Below are 18,150 nucleotides of genomic sequence, written 5' to 3'. Positions count from 1 at the left end.
AATTTTGACTTTACTGTCCCTTTTAAAGCAGCCTTTGTAGCACATAACCCCCATTTTGTAATATGTAGAACCTCCCCTGTGGAGAATTTACTAGACTAGACTCTGTCTCATAATAGGCGAGGGGAAATAACAACCTTGTTTGAAAATGTTGTACAACTTTTTTTGTGTATCAAGTTATTGGTGTGCCAAGACACTTGTCACCTTGCTGCTTGCTTATCACACACTCATGGTGTTTGCCAGGTGACATATTCTGCTTTTAAAGAAATACTGGCTGAAAAGCAAAACCTAACTTTTGCTGTATCCTTGTTCATCAGAACTGTTTAATATAATCTAATATGAGAAACAAATGATGATAATCCCATGTCAGTACAATGCACCTATGTGTAAGGGAATTTAGCTAGTATGCCTTTCTAGTTACAATAATATAATCTAATATGAGAAACAAATGATAATCCCATGTCCGTACAATGCGCCTATGTGTAAGAGAATTAAGATAGTATGCCTTTCTAGTTACAATAATATAATCTAATATGAGAAACAAATGATGATAATCCCATGTCCGTACAATGCACCTATGTGTAAGGGAATTAAGCTAGTATGCCTTTCTAGTTACAATAATATAATCTAATATGAGAAACAAATGATGATAATCCCATGTCCGTACAATGCGCCTATGTGTAAGGGAATTAAGCTAGTATGCCTTTCTAGTTACAATAATATAATCTAATATGAGAAACAAATGATGATAATCCCATGTCCGTACAATGCGCCTATGTGTAAGGGAATTAAGCTAGTATGCCTTTCTAGTTACAATAATATAATCTAATATGAGAAACAAATGATAATCCCATGTCCGTACAATGCGCCTATGTGTAAGAGAATTAAGCTAGTATGCCTTTCTAGTTACAATAATATAATCTAATATGAGAAACAAATGATGATAATCCCATGTCCGTACAATGCGCCTATGTGTAAGAGAATTAAGCTAGTATGCCTTTCTAGTTACAATAATATAATCTAATATGAGAAACAAATGATAATCCCATGTCCGTACAATGCGCCTATGTGTAAGAGAATTTAGCTAGTATGCCTTTCTAGTTACAATAATATAATCTAATATGAGAAACAAATGATGATAATCCCATGTCCGTACAATGCACCTATGTGTAAGAGAATTAAGCTAGTATGCCTTTCTAGTTACAATAATATAATCTAATATGAGAAACAAATGATAATCCCATGTCCGTACAATGCGCCTATGTGTAGGAGAATTAAGCTAGTATGCCTTTCTAGTTACAATAATATAATCTAATATGAGAAACAAATGATGATAATCCCATGTCCGTACAATGCGCCTATGTGTAGGAGAATTAAGCTAGTATGCCTTTCTAGTTACAATAATATAATCTAATATGAGAAACAGATTCTGATAATCCCATGTCCGTACAATGCGCCTATGTGTAAGAGAATTAAGCTAGTATGCCTTTCTAGTTACAATAATATAATCTAATATGAGAAACAAATTCTGATAATCCCATGTCCGTACAATGCGCCTATGTGTAAGAGAATTAAGCTAGTATGCCTTTCTAGTTACAATAATATAATCTAATATGAGAAACAAATGATAATCCCATGTCCGTACAATGCGCCTATGTGTAAGAGAATTTAGCTAGTATGCCTTTCTAGTTACAATAATATAATCTAATATGAGAAACAAATTCTGATAATCCCATGTCCGTACAATGCGCGTATGTGTAAGAGAATTAAGCTAGTATGCCTTTCTAGTTACAATAATATAATCTAATATGAGAAACAAATGATGATAATCCCATGTCTGTACAATGCGCCTATGTGTAGGAGAATTAAGCTAGTATGCCTTTCTAGTTACAATAACATAATCTAATATGAGAAACAAATGATGATAATCCCATGTCCGTACAATGCGCCTATGTGTAAGAGAATTTAGCTAGTATGCCTTTCTAGTTACAATAACATAATCTAATATGAGAAACAAATTCTGATAATCCCATGTCCATAGAATGCGCCTATGTGTAGGAGAATTAAGCTAGTATGCCTTTCTAGTTACAATAATATAATCTAATATGAGAAACAAATGATAATCCCATGTCCGTACAATGCACCTATGTGTAAGAGAATTAAGCTAGTATGCCTTTCTAGTTACAATAATATAATCTAATATGAGAAACAAATGATGATAATCCCATGTCCGTACAATGCACCTATGTGTAAGGGAATTAAGATAGTATGCCTTTCTAGTTACAATAATATAATCTAATATGAGAAACAAATTCTGATAATCCCATGTCCGTACAATGCGCCTATGTGTAAGAGAATTTAGCTAGTATGCCTTTCTAGTTACAATAATATAATCTAATATGAGAAACAAATGATAATCCCATGTCCGTACAATGCGCCTATGTGTAAGAATTTAGCTAGTATGCCTTTCTAGTTACAATGATATAATCTAATATGAGAAACAAATTCTGATAATCCCATGTCCGTACAATGCGCCTATGTGTAAGAGAATTAAGCTAGTATGCCTTTCTAGTTACAATAATATAATCTAATATGAGAAACAAATGATAATCCCATGTCCGTACAATGCGCCTATGTGTAAGAGAATTTAGCTAGTATGCCTTTCTAGTTACAATAATATAATCTAATATGAGAAACAAATTCTGATAATCCCATGTCCGTACAATGCGCCTATGTGTAAGAGAATTAAGCTAGTATGCCTTTCTAGTTACAATAATATAATCTAATATGAGAAACAAATGATGATAATCCCATGTCCGTACAATGCGCCTATGTGTAAGAGAATTAAACTAGTATGCCTTTCTAGTTACAATAACATAATCTAATATGAGAAACAAATGATGATAATCCCATGTCCGTACAATGCGCCTATGTGTAAGAGAATTAAGCTAGTATGCCTTTCTAGTTACAATAATCTAATATGAGAAACAAATGATGATAATCCCATGTCCGTACAATGCGCCTATGTGTAAGAGAATTTAGCTAGTATGCCTTTCTAGTTACAATAATATAATCTAATATGAGAAACAAATGATGATAATCCCATGTCCGTACAATGCGCCTATGTGTAAGAGAATTTAGCTAGTATGCCTTTCTAGTTACAATAATATAATCTAATATGAGAAACAAATTCTGATAATCCCATGTCCGTACAATGCGCCTATGTGTAAGGGAATTAAGCTGGTATGCCTTTCTAGTTACAATAATATAATCTAATATGAGAAACAAATGATGATAATCCCATGTCCGTACAATGCGCCTATGTGTAAGGGAATTAAGCTAGTATGCCTTTCTAGTTACAATAATATAATCTAATATGAGAAACAAATGATAATCCCATGTCCGTACAATGCACCTATGTGTAAGAGAATTAAGCTAGTATGCCTTTCTAGTTACAATAATATAATCTAATATGAGAAACAAATGATGATAATCCCATGTCCGTACAATGCGCCTATGTGTAGGAGAATTAAGCTAGTATGCCTTTCTAGTTACAATAATATAATCTAATATGAGAAACAAATTCTGATAATCCCATGTCCGTACAATGTGCCTATGTGTAAGAGAATTAAGCTAGTATGCCTTTCTAGTTACAATAATATAATCTAATATGAGAAACAAATTCTGATAATCCCATGTCCGTACAATGCGCCTATGTGTAAGAGAATTAAGCTAGTATGCCTTTCTAGTTACAATAATATAATCTAATATGAGAAACAAATGATGATAATCCCATGTCCGTACAATGCGCCTATGTGTAAGAGAATTAAGCTAGTATGCCTTTCTAGTTACAATAACATAATCTAATATGAGAAACAAATGATAATCCCATGTCCGTACAATGCACCTATGTGTAAGGGAATTAAGATAGTATGCCTTTCTAGTTACAATAATATAATCTAATATGAGAAACAAATTCTGATAATCCCATGTCCATAGAATGCGCCTATGTGTAAGAGAATTAAGCTAGTATGCCTTTCTAGTTACAATAATATAATCTAATATGAGAAACAAATGATAATCCCATGTCCGTACAATGCGCCTATGTGTAAGAGAATTAAGCTAGTATGCCTTTCTAGTTACAATAATATAATCTAATATGAGAAACAAATGATAATCCCATGTCCGTACAATGCGCCTATGTGTAAGAGAATTAAGCTAGTATGCCTTTCTAGTTACAATAATATAATCTTTATGGTGTAGCTTTGATTGTAAAATCTAATGAGCTAGGAATACTTTACCTAACAGATTAAGCTTCCTACCACATTTTGAGATTGGTACAACCGTTTTGGGAATCCAAACGCACCTTCTAAATGTTCATGAAATGTGTTCTATTTAAAGTGAAAGTCAACGCTGTTTTGCTTGAGAGGTGACGTTTTCACCTCTTAACCAATAGCCGTGCGGGAAATCCGACTTGGCGCCTTGTTTGTGGTGCTGGATTTCCCGCACGTTATTTGCTAAGAGGGAGAAAACGTCACCTCTTCTGCCGTGGGCAGTATGTTATACTTCATGAATGAAAGTCCCCTTTATTTGTGCCAATGGTCGATCCGAGCTTTTCACAAACCCTAGGATTGACTTTCACTTTAAAGGGACACGAAACCCAAACTTTCTTACATGACTCAGATAGAGCATGCAATTTTAAACAACTTTCTAATTTACTTCTATCTTTCTCCAACATAGGTGTGTCCGGTCCACGGCGTCATCCTTACTTGTGGGATATTCTCTTCCCCAACAGGAAATGGCAAAGAGCCCAGCAAAGCTGGTCACATGATCCCTCCTAGGCTCCGCCTACCCCAGTCATTCTCTTTGCCGTTGTACAGGCAACATCTCCACGGAGATGGCTTAGAGTTTTTTAGTGTTTAACTGTAGTTTTTATTATTCAATCAAGAGTTTGTTATTTTAAAATAGTGCTGGTATGTACTATTTACTCTGAAACAGAAAAGAGATGAAGATTTCTGTTTGTAAGAGGAAAATGATTTTAGCAACCGTTACTAAAATCGATGGCTGTTCCACACAGGACTGTTGAGAGGAATTAACTTCAGTTGGGGGAACAGTGAGCAGACTTTTGCTGCTTGAGGTATGACACATTCTAACAAGACGATGTAATGCTGGAAGCTGTCATTTTCCCTATGGGATCCGGTAAGCCATTTTTATTACAGAGTAAATAAGGGCTTCACAAGGGCTTGTTAAGACTGTAGACATTTTCTGGGCTAAATCGATTCATATATAACATATTTAGCCTTGAGGAATCATTTAATATGGGTATTTTTGTAAAATAATATCGGCAGGCACTGTTTTAGACACCTTATTCTCTAGGGGCTTTCCCTAATCATAGGCAGAGCCTCATTTTCGCGCCGGTATTGCGCACTTGTTTTTGAGAAGCATGACATGCAGTCGCATGTGTGAGGAGCTCTGATACATAAAAAAGACTTTCTGAAGGCGTCATTTGGTATCGTATTCCCCTTTGGGCTTGGTTGGGTCTCAGCAAAGCAGATACCAGGGACTGTAAAGGGGTTAAAGATAAAAACGGCTCCGGTTCCGTTATTTTAAGGGTTAAAGCTTCCAAATTTGGTGTGCAATACTTTTAAGGCTTTAAGACACTGTGGTGAAATTTGGTGAATTTTGAACAATTCCTTCATACTTTTTCGCAATTGCAGTAATAAAGTGTGTTCAGTTTAAAATTTAAAGTGACAGTAACGGTTTTATTTTAAAACGTTTTTTGTACTTTGTTATCAAGTTTATGCCTGTTTAACATGTCTGAACTACCAGATAGACTGTGTTCTGAATGTGGGGAAGCCAAGGTTCCTTCTCATTTAAATAGATGTGATTTATGTGACACTAAAAATGATGCCCAAGATGATTCCTCAAGTGAGGGGAGTAAGCATGGTACTGCATCATTCCCTCCTTCGTCTACACCAGTCTTGCCCACTCAGGAGGCCCCTAGTACATATAGCGCGCCAATACTCCTTACTATGCAACAATTAACAGCTGTAATGGATAATTCTATCAAAAACATTTTAGCCAAAATGCCCACTTATCAGCGTAAGCGCGACTGCTCTGTTTTAGATACTGAAGAGCATGAGGACGCTGAGGATAATGGTTCTGATATGCCCCTACACCAGTCTGAGGGGGCCAGGGAGGTTTTGTCTGAGGGAGAAATTTCAGATTCAGGGAAAATTTCTCAACAAGCTGAACCCGATGTGATTACATTTAAATTTAAGTTGGAACATCTCCGCGCTCTGCTTAAGGAGGTGTTATCCACTCTGGATGATTGTGAGAATTTGATCATCCCAGAGAAACTATGTAAAATGGACAAGTTCCTAGAGGTCCCGGGGCCCCCAGAAGCTTTTCCTATACCCAAGCGGGTGGCGGACATTGTAAATAAAGAATGGGAAAGGCCGGTATAACCTTTCGTCCCTCCCCCCATATTTAAAAAATTGTTTCCCATGGTCGACCCCAGAAAGGACTTATGGCAGACAGTCCCCAAGGTCGAGGGGGCGGTTTCTACTTTAAACAAACGCACCACTATACCCATAGAAGATAGTTGTGCTTTCAAAGATCCTATGGATAAAAAATTAGAAGGTTTGCTTAAAAAGATGTTTGTTCAGCAAGGTTACCTTCTACAACCAATTTCATGCATTGTCCCTGTCACTACAGCCGCGTGTTTCTGGTTCGATGAGCTAGAAAAGGCGATCGATAGTGATTCTCCTCCTTATGAGGAGATTATGGACAGAATCCGTGCTCTCAAATTGGCTAATTCTTTCACCCTAGACGCCACTTTGCAATTGGCTAGGTTAGCGGCGAAAAATTCTGGGTTTGCTATTGTGGCGCGCAGAGCGCTTTGGTTGAAATCTTGGTCAGCGGATGCGTCTTCCAAGAACAAATTGCTTAACATTCCTTTCAAGGGGAAAACGCTGTTTGGCCCTGACTTGAAAGAGATTATCTCTGATATCACTGGGGGTAAGGGCCACGCCCTTCCTCAGGATAGGTCTTTCAAGGCCAAAAATAAACCTAATTTTCGTCCCTTTCGTAGAAACGGACCAGCCCCAAGTGCTACGTCCTCTAAGCAAGAGGGTAATACTTCTCAAGCCAAGCCAGCCTGGAGACCAATGCAAGGCTGGAACAAGGGAAAGCAGGCCAAGAAGCCTGCCACTGCTACCAAGACAGCATGAAATGTTGGCCCCCGATCCGGGACCGGATCTGGTGGGGGGCAGACTCTCTCTCTTCGCTCAGGCTTGGGCAAGAGATGTTCTGGATCCTTGGGCACTAGAAATAGTCTCCCAAGGTTATCTTCTGGAATTCAAGGGGCCTCCCCCAAGGGGGAGGTTCCACAGGTCTCAATTGTCTTCAGACCACATAAAGAGACAGGCATTCTTACATTGTGTAGAAGACCTGTTAAAAATGGGAGTGATTCATCCTGTTCCATTAGGAGAACAAGGGATGGGGTTCTACTCCAATCTGTTCGTAGTTCCCAAAAAAGAGGGAACGTTCAGACCAATCTTGGATCTCAAGATCCTAAACAAGTTTCTCAAGGTTCCATCGTTCAAAATGGAAACTATTCGAACAATTCTTCCTTCCATCCAGGAAGGTCAATTCATGACCACGGTGGATTTAAAGGATGCGTATCTACATATTCCTATCCACAAGGAACATCATCGGTTCCTAAGGTTCGCATTCCTGGACAAGCATTACCAGTTCGTGGCACTTCCTTTCGGATTAGCCACTGCTCCAAGGATTTTCACAAAGGTACTAGGGTCCCTTCTAGCGGTACTAAGACCAAGGGGCATTGCAGTAGTACCTTACTTGGACGACATTCTGATTCAAGCGTCGTCCCTTCCTCAAGCAAAGGCTCACACGGACATAGTCCTGGCCTTTCTCAGATCTCACGGATGGAAAGTGAACGTAGAAAAGAGTTCTCTATCTCCGTCAACAAGGGTTCCCTTCTTGGGAACAATAATAGACTCCTTAGAAATGAGGATTTTTCTGACAGAGGCCAGAAAAACAAAACTTCTAAACTCTTGTCAAACACTTCATTCCGTTCCTCTTCCTTCCATAGCGCAGTGCATGGAAGTAATAGGTTTGATGGTAGCGGCAATGGACATAGTTCCTTTTGCGCGCATTCATCTAAGACCATTACAACTGTGCATGCTCAGTCGGTGGAATGGGGACTATACAGACTTGTCTCCGACGATTCAAGTAAATCAGAGGACCAGAGACTCACTCCGTTGGTGGCTGTCCCTGGACAACCTGTCACAAGGGATGACCTTCCGCAGACCAGAGTGGGTCATTGTCACGACCGACGCCAGTCTGATGGGCTGGGGCGCGGTCTGGGGACCCCTGAAAGCTCAGGGTCTTTGGGCTCGGGAAGAATCTCTTCTACCGATAAATATTCTGGAACTGAGAGCGATATTCAATGCTCTCAAGGCTTGGCCTCAGCTAGCAAAGGCCAAGTTCATACGGTTTCAATCAGACAACATGACGACTGTTGCGTACATCAACCATCAGGGGGGAACAAGGAGTTCCCTGGCGATGGAAGAAGTGACCAAAATCATTCAATGGGCGGAGACTCACTCCTGCCACCTGTCTGCTATCCACATTCCAGGAGTGGAAAATTGGGAAGCGGATTTTCTGAGTCGTCAGACATTACATCCGGGGGGAGTGGGAACTCCATCCGGAAATCTTTGCCCAAATTACTCAATTGTGGGGCATTCCAGACATGGATCTGATGGCCTCTCGTCAGAACTTCAAGGTTCCTTGCTACGGGTCCAGATCCAGGGATCCCAAGGCGACTCTAGTAGATGCACTAGTAGCACCTTGGACCTTCAAACTAGCTTATGTATTCCCGCCGTTTCCTCTCATCCCCAGGCTGGTAGCCAGGATCAATCAGGTGAGGGCGTCGGTGATCTTGATAGCTCCTGCGTGGCCACGCAGGACTTGGTATGCAGATCTGGTGAATATGTCATCGGCTCCACCATGGAAGCTACCTTTGAGACGAGACCTTCTTGTTCAAGGTCCGTTCGAACATCCGAATCTGGTCTCACTCCAGCTGACTGCTTGGAGATTGAACGCTTGATCTTATCAAAACGAGGGTTCTCAGATTCTGTTATTGATACTCTTGTTCAGGCCAGAAAGCCTGTAACTAGAAAAATTTACCACAAAATATGGAAAAAATATATCTGTTGGTGTGAATCTAAAGGATTCCCTTGGAACAAGGTAAAGATTCCTAAGATTCTATCCTTTCTTCAAGAAGGATTGGAGAAAGGATTATCGGCAAGTTCCTTGAAGGGACAGATTTCTGCCTTGTCTGTGTTACTTCACAAAAAGCTGGCAGCTGTGCCAGATGTTCAAGCCTTTGTTCAGGCTCTGGTTAGAATCAAGCCTGTTTACAAACCTTTGACTCCTCCTTGGAGTCTCAACTTAGTTCTTTCAGTTCTTCAGGGGGTTCCGTTTGAACCCTTGCATTCCGTTGATATTAAGTTATTATCTTGGAAAGTTTTGTTTTTGGTTGCAATTTCTTCTGCTAGAAGAGTTTCAGAATTATCTGCTCTGCAGTGTTCTCCTCCTTATCTGGTTTTCCATGCAGATAAGGTGGTTTTACGTACTAAACCTGGTTTTCTTCCGAAAGTTGTTTCTAACAAAAACATTAACCAGGAGATAGTCGTGCCTTCTTTGTGTCCGAATCCAGTTTCAAAGAAGGAACGTTTGTTGCACAATTTGGATGTTGTTCGCGCTCTAAAATTCTATTTAGATGCTACAAAGGATTTTAGACAAACATCTTCCTTGTTTGTTGTTTATTCTGGTAAAAGGAGAGGTCAAAAAGCAACTTCTATCTCTCTCTCTTTTTGGATTAAAAGCATCATCAGATTGGCTTATGAGACTGCCGGACGGCAGCCTCCTGAAAGAATCACAGCTCATTCCACTAGGGCTGTGGCTTCCACATGGGCCTTCAAGAACGAGGCTTCTGTTGATCAGATATGTAGGGCAGCGACTTGGTCTTCACTGCACACTTTTACCAAATTTTACAAGTTTGATACTTTTGCTTCTTCTGAGGCTATTTTTGGGAGAAAGGTTTTGCAAACCGTGGTGCCTTCCATTTAGGTGACCTGATTTGCTCCCTCCCATTCATCCGTGTCCTAAAGCTTTGGTATTGGTTCCCACAAGTAAGGATGACGCCGTGGACCGGACACACCTATGTTGGAGAAAACAGAATTTATGTTTACCTGATAAATTACTTTCTCCAACGGTGTGTCCGGTCCACGGCCCCGCCCTGGTTTTTTAATCAGGTCTGATAATTTATTTTCTTTAACTACAGTCACCACGGTATCATATGGTTTCTCCTATGCAAATATTCCTCCTTTACGTCGGTCGAATGACTGGGGTAGGCGGAGCCTAGGAGGGATCATGTGACCAGCTTTGCTGGGCTCTTTGCCATTTCCTGTTGGGGAAGAGAATATCCCACAAGTAAGGATGACGCCGTGGACCGGACACACCGTTGGAGAAAGTAATTTATCAGGTAAACATAAATTCTGTTTTTGTTGAAAAGCAGGGACATTAGCTCAGAGGCGTGCAAGTGTCTGGAGCAGTATATGGCAGCAGTATTGCAAGAATGTTATCAATATGCAAGTGCACTATTTCCTGCCATGTAGTGCTCCAGGCGCCTACCTAGGTATCTCTTCAACAAATATCATGGGAATGAAGCAAATTTGATAATGGAAGTAAATCGGCTACTTTTTTTATTGTATGCCCTGTCTGAGTGGCAAAAGACAATGTTTGGGTTTTACAGGTTTACATAATAAGCTTATAGCAAGTTTACATAAATAATCTGCCCCAAGGGCGGCCTGGTCTAATTTATAGCATGGTTGTGACTTAAAGGGACACTGAACCCAAAAATTTTCTTTCGTGATTCAGCTAGAGCATGAAATTTTAAGCAACTTTCTAATTTACTTCTATTATCAAATTTTCTTTATTCTCTTGGTATCTTTATTTGAAATGTAAGTTGAGATGCCGGCCCATTTTTGGTGAACAACCTGGGTTGTCCTTGCTGATTGGTGGATACATTCATCCACCAATAAAAAAGTGCTGTCCTGAGTTCTGAACCTAAAAAAGCTTAGATGCCTTCTTTTCCAAATAAGTATTGCAAGAGAACAAAGAAAAATTGATAATAGGAGTAAATTAGAAAGTTGCTTAAAATTGCCTGCTCTTTCTGAATCTCGAAACAAAAAATTTGGGTTCAGTGTCCCTTTAACCAATTGCACACTGTCAATAAACCAGATTGCCATTCTGATAATACATTTAGAATAGCATAAGTACTTAGATAACTTGTAAAAGAAACCCTAACTGTACAAATAGTACATTTTAGGAGCACTGGTTTCTGGGATTTGTCTATTTGCCTTATTATAATTTTATAAAGATTTGCTCTAATTTTTATAACAGTTTGATTTTCATCACTTTAGCCTCACTTCGTCATAGAGTTATGACTGCAAGCGATTTTGTCTTGTAGACGCTCCTTCAGCTGTGAGTTTCCCATTAAAGGGTCATGAAACCCACATTTTTTTTCTTTCATGATTTAGAAAGAGCATGTCATTTTAAACAACTTTCTAATTTACTTCTATTGTCCAATTTTCTTTATTCTCTTGATATCCTTTACTGAAAAGCATATCTAGATATGCTCAGTAGCTGCTGATTGGTGGCTGCACACAGATGCCTTGTGTGATTGGTTCACCCATATGCATTGCTTTTTCTTTAAAAAAGGATATCTAAAGAATGAAGCAAATGTTTAAAATTGTATTCTCTACCTGAATCATGAGAGAAAAATGTGGGGTTTAGTTTCCCTTTAATTGTTGTGCACCTAGTGGCTGTGAAATATAATGTATTAAATAGGGGACACTCATGACCTTGAACTACAGACCAAGGTTAATATATAATCCTTTAGCCATTAGATTTTCATAAGTGTGTCATGTGGGCTATTTATAATATCAGTTTCACTGAATGCCGAACAGTGTGTCCCTAAGTAACCCAGAGAAGCTGCACGGTGTAAGAATGTGATCAGACTTTAGGCAGCAGTAATACTGGCTCCTGCCCTTGGCTAGATGTGGTAAGATTCACCTGATGCTTAGCACTTTCTCAAACCCCCTCTCTATTAAAGGCACCCCATATTTATTTCATGAGCACCAGACCTAAGAATAATTACTGATTGCAAATTATGTATAGAATAAATCAGCCTGGCACCTTTTTACATTTGAACGTAATCGAACCCGGGTCAATTGCTTGGAAGGCAGCTTTACTCTCTCCTATACCACCAATGCCAATAAAGATGTCTGTGCACCTTTTAGTGAGAGCTGATTGCAAACTCTTGTCTAGAAATCTGTATCTTTCTATAAGAGGTCAGGGGTTGCTGATTTGAATTTTACTTTACTGGAGAGGTGAAGGTTTCAGTGTCTGTTTTGTATTAATTATTGCTCTATATATTGAGCTGTTATAGCTAGTTACAAACTGAACAGTTGTATCATTCAGTTATCAGAGCCTAATACAGTTACAGCTGATTGGCTACCAGTAAAGTGCTGCATGTAACGGAGAATCTCTCGGCTCGGTGCCCTACACGTCACTTTAGATGTATATGGGGAAAAGGTTAATACATTAAGATTAGGCGTAAGAAACCTGATGGTAGCTGCCTGGGGTGGTTGTTGCACAATGAGAAAATAATACATAATCTTAATGTCTCTGTTCATCCTTTCATTTAAGGTGAATGTAAACTCGAGCGTACTCTCAAGTCATAGGATAGAATTTAAAAAATGACTTTCATTCATCAAATTGGTAATATATCCTGATCTTCTGACATTTTTTACCTTTTTAATGCTATAACGATCAGCGCTGTTTCTCCGCGCGCCATAGTCCTCAATTGATTGACAGATGACTAATCTGAAATCCACTAATCGATTAATGGATTGCAGATTCGTCATCTGTCAATCGATTGAGGACTATGGCGCACAGTGGAACGGCTCTTATCGTTATAGCATTAAAAAGGTATGTGATTGGTGGCTGCACATAGATGCCTCTTGTAATTGGCTCACCCATGTGCAGTGCTATTTCTTCCACAAAGGATATCTGAAGAATGAAGCACATTAAATAATAGAAGTAAATTGGAATGTTGTATTCTCTATCTAAATCGTGAAAGAAACAATTTAGGTTTCATGTCCGTTTAATGTATTGCAAGACAGCAGTAAAGTCTTGTCATGTAACATTGATTTATATCCTTTAATTAGTGTTGCCTGATCCTGGTGTTCCCTATGAAGCTGAGCTTTTGGGTTTAGTATAGTGAGTTACGTATTGTATACCGGCTGGCAGCTGTTGAAGACACCGTGTCTGTAAGGCACAGTGCATAAGGCATGTGGGTGTGCAGACTAATTACTGTGCTGATAGCTGGGCACGGCCCTTGAAAGTTTGGAATTTGTGCAAACTGTGTAAAGTCCATTACGGGCAGCAGAACAAATGCTACTATCTTTTCCGATCAGGCAGGAGATGCACATTTCTTTGTTAAAACCTCCTGGTTAAATCAGCTTTGTAGTCTTGTGTTTTGTTTTGTTTTTCTCCCCCCTACCATTCTATATTTAGTATTTATTTAAGACTGAGAACAGAATAAAATAACTTTAAATCTTGCTCTAAGCTAGTGTTTCCAGCTTGTTCCTTGCAATCTTAGGGCCCTACAGTGTAATAAAGGTCTCACAATAAAACTGGCCAAATAGCTGCTGTGCTAGTAATTTTAATTTATGGAGCAGTAATTACATTTTTATAATGTTATCCTTCCTAACAAAGTGCCTGTAATTGCTACAGTATATTATTATTATTATTATTATAATTATAATTATTATTATTTATTATTATTATTATTTATTATTATTATTATTATTATTTATTATTATTATTATTTATTATTATTTATTATTTATTATTATTATTTATTATTATTATTTATTATTATTATTATTTCTTTATATATTTGTTTAACCGTTCACAATTTGCTTTTGGTCACTTTGAACTGACTTGTATTCTTATGTCCCCACAATAGGTTATTCCTGCAGACACCTCTCCATGTCATCTGCCTTGTTTTGTAAGTATTTAATAAGAAATCCTCATGTATGTTGCTAAGATTTTGTGCCCCTAGCCTAACACTCTCTCTACATCTCTTCAGCAAGGACCCACGTAAACTATGAGGTCAAAGATAACGTGGCTGTTGTGCGATTCAACACCCCAAATTCTAAGGTACAGTGTGTTCTGATTCTAGTATGGTTCAGTGTCTAAGGGCTGAAATATAATGAATCCACTTATGTTGCATTAAAGGGACATGAAATCATTTTTTTCTTTTGTTATTCAGAATTTACAATTATAAACATGTTTCCAATTTACTTCTATTATAAAATTAGCTTCATTCTCATGGTGTTTTTTGTTGAAAGGTAGTGTGCATGTCTAGATCACTACATGGCAGGAACACATGCTGTTCTATAGTGCTCTGGGCAAATAACATTCTTATAAAACTGCTGCCATCTAGTACTGCAGATACACTTATGCTTAGGAGCGTACCCTCCTACTTATCAAAAAAGGTTACCAAGAGCACAAAGACAATTCGATAATAGAAGTTAATTGGAAAGTTGTTAAATTACACAATCTATCTGAAAAAAATGGGCTTCAATTCCTTTCAGCTGTTATTGCTTCTACGTTTTCACTGGGACTTTACACCTTTACCTAATAGACGTTTTATTTCCCATCAGAAGCTGTTTTATTAACACTCATTTGTGCACCCCAGGCTCTGTCTTATTTCATAAAAAGGGGTGACCTTTCCACCTGTCATTCATATGTAATAAATATGTTTGTCCCTATAAGACGTAATCAATATTGTGCTTTTCCCCCTTTTAAATGTAATTTGGTTTATAACAAAGTCAGTACCACACTTGAGATAAAATTGCTTTGAGGTTTATACCACAACCCCTTGTCATGGGAATGAACTTTTGGTAAAGTGATTAGTCATTATCACTTATTATTTAAAGGGGCAGTCTAGTCAAAATTAAACTTTTGATTGAGATAGGGCGTGTCATTTTGAGCAACGTTCCAATTTACTTGAATATTTAAATTTGCTTTGTTCTCTTGGTATTTGTTGAAAGCTAAACCTAGGTGGGCGCACAAGCTAATTTTTAAGACATTGAAGACCACTTCTTATCTCAGTGCATTTTGACAGTTCTGCAAAGCTAGAAACAGACCGTTATTTCAAAACTGGGGAATGGGTAATAAAGAGATTCTTTTTAAACAATAAACATTTTCAAGTAGACTGTTAAACCGCATAATTAAGGTCAAAGTTAAGTACCTTACAGGGACAGTTATGAATGCGCCTATGTTAAATACATGATAGTATGCCATCTTTAAGTTTACATAAAACTGTCTGCAGTGTTGCCCCGTCTGACATTTGTTTCATGTATAGGTGAACACACTGTCTAAACAGCTACAGGAAGAGTTCAATGATGTTATGAATGAAGTCTGGGCTAACAATTCCGTTGAAAGTGCCGTCCTCATCTCCTCCAAACCAGGCTGCTTTATTGCTGGGGCTGACATCAAGTAAGTATCCTAACATGCGTTTTACCTGGCTACTGCTGATGTGCAACTGAAAGATCTGTAGCACACGCGTTTTACCTGGCTACTGCTGATGTGCAACTGAAAGGTCTGTAGCACACGCGTTTTACCTGGCTACTGCTGATGTGCAACTGAAAGGTCTGTAGCACACGCGTTTTACCTGGCTACTGCTGATCTACAACTGAAAGTTCTGTAGCACACGCGTTTTACCTGGCTACTGCTGATGTGCAACTGAAAGATCTGTAGCACAGCCTTGCGAGTAACATTAAGTGATGTTTGTATGTTTCCAGCCATGAAAAATGAATACCTGTATAGTGATCTGCCTAGTGTCAGCGCAATACCTGGGTTTGAACTCTGTAAATTCTTATTTGTATTTACTGGGATGTATTACAATAATTTTATTTATTTTAATTTCCTTACTTTTGTTACCATGGTAGTTGGGATGCAGGAAGCTCTTGGGTGTCTGGGTAAGGGAAACTTGTTTTATAGAATGAAACAAAAGCAGTAAGTGGTCTGAAATGGACGAATTTGAAGCTTAGGATGTTGCCTACATGTGTGTGGTTTTTGTTTTTTATATCATTAAGCTGTCTCCCAAGGAGCCGCTACGTTATCAATTTATTCATCTGGTCTCAAAATGAGCCAGGAGGAGTCTTCCAGCTATTTATATTTTTCCTTTTGTTTCCTAGTATGATTGAGGCCTGTAAAACACCCCAGGAAGTACAACATTTGTCTCGAGAAGGACAGAAAATGTTTGCTAAGCTTGAGAAGTCACCAAAACCAATAGTGGCCGCCATCAACGGTTCTTGCCTGGGAGGAGGGCTCGAGGTATGGGATATATGTTGGTCTCTTCTGATAATACTTACAATATTAGGCTAACAGGTTTGTTGATACTAAGTATATTATCTTATAGATCCATGCACATTTATATTTGTTATTGAGGCTGTTATGTGGTGTCAGTGTACTGTATTAACCCTTTCAGTACCGGGAATTTCAGAGAAAAACTTGTTCAAAATACTGGAGAATTTTTAGCATCTTTGCTATCGCTCCATTTTAAACAGAAATATAATGTTTCGCCGTCATATAAATTTTTTTTTTTACTTTTTCACAAACTTTGGGTTTCTTACAGAAATTATTTACATTCTGCATGTGCAGTCATAACACCAATGGTTGTAAAAGCTGCTCTGGAATCCTTTATGTTCAGAAATGGCAGACATGCATTTGCTATTAATTTGAAGGCCGCTAATTGCACTCTGCCAGTATGCAGTTTTGGGCAACCATCTTGGTTACTGGTACTACATTTTATTTCTGTAGTGTAGGGCCCCCTATTTTATATCCCCTTTTCTGTAGTGTAGCAACCCATCCTTCCCTCTTCCTTCTAAACTTTGTGTCCGTAACGTAGACTCCCACCCGCACCAACAGAGATCATCACAATGTCACTGTCTGTAACGGTCTGGCAATCTGCCTTTATATGATGGGGCACTGATCATGAAGACAGATGCCTGCACCCCAGGAACAACAAAACTCGGTTGTCACTTGACAACTGAGACTGCATGGGCTATCTAAAGATTGGATGTATATATCTACATTATGCAATATGATGAGCTATGTGTGCCGCATGACGTAGATCTATGTCCGATTGACGTAAGGAGGGGTTAATGACTAGTTACAGTGATATATGATCAATCCAAAGACTCTTAATTGTAACTACAGGTTTTAACTGCTTTCTGACCCAATATACATAGTTTTTAAACCCCATACATGGTTTATAGGAAATTGGAGAAAGCCATAGAAATATCTTGTAGTAGTCCGTATGCTGAAATGGGGTGGAGGGGGGAGTAAAAATGAATTTGAAATTATTGGCTGCTGGAACAATAAAGGATGACTTTATAATGATGGCTTTATGATATTAGAATTCTGATGGTAATTTATGTAGCTGTGTAATCTACTGTACTGTATAGGGATTTTGTCTCTAAGTGACTGAGCCATTCTGCACACACAGCTATATAGTGAATCCCAAGCAATGAATTGAGGGCTTTCATCAGCAGGGTAATATAGATAGATGTGTGATGTTTAAGGTAAATTGTAAAGAAGTTTCCCCCTCTGTATGAAATATTAGAGATGAATATATTTTATACAGTTAGACATAATTTGGTAAGGATGAGCCCTTACTGCAGACAGCTGAGTAAATGTGATCAGTGAGCCAGTGTATATTAGAAGTGAGATGAGCATCCTTTATAACAGTCTTCTCAGGATTTTGGCTTAGAGCTAACATATTAATTTTTCCTGGCTGTCTAGCTGGCCATCGCTTGCCAGTACAGAGTGGCTACCAAGGACAAGAAGACCGTGCTTGGGACCCCCGAGGTTCTGCTTGGGCTACTGCCAGGTGCAGGAGGTACTCAGAGGCTGCCCAAGATGGTGAGTAAATGAAGAGTGGTTGCGGGTGAGACCGATCTAGACAATATATTTGCGATGGGG

At 38.7% G+C, this 18,150-nt stretch overlaps 1 protein-coding gene across 1 annotated transcript in view; it reads left to right on the top strand.

Moving 5' to 3' along the window:
* Positions 1-18,150, top strand: part of HADHA (hydroxyacyl-CoA dehydrogenase trifunctional multienzyme complex subunit alpha) — a 45,015-nt gene that overhangs the window by 2,156 nt on the left and 24,709 nt on the right. Inside the window, exons 2-6 of the mRNA XM_053709480.1 lie at positions 14,123-14,164; positions 14,246-14,316; positions 15,527-15,660; positions 16,362-16,500; positions 17,971-18,090. Coding sequence (XP_053565455.1) covers positions 14,123-14,164; positions 14,246-14,316; positions 15,527-15,660; positions 16,362-16,500; positions 17,971-18,090 — 506 coding nt within the window. The remainder of the gene's footprint in view (positions 1-14,122; positions 14,165-14,245; positions 14,317-15,526; positions 15,661-16,361; positions 16,501-17,970; positions 18,091-18,150) is intronic.

The sequence above is a fragment of the Bombina bombina genome, chromosome 4 (genome assembly GCF_027579735.1).
Source record: "Bombina bombina isolate aBomBom1 chromosome 4, aBomBom1.pri, whole genome shotgun sequence".
Classification (NCBI taxonomy): Eukaryota; Metazoa; Chordata; class Amphibia; order Anura; family Bombinatoridae; genus Bombina; species Bombina bombina.
The sequence above is the reverse complement of the archived record's forward strand: the minus strand, read 5'-3'. Positions and strand labels throughout refer to the sequence as shown.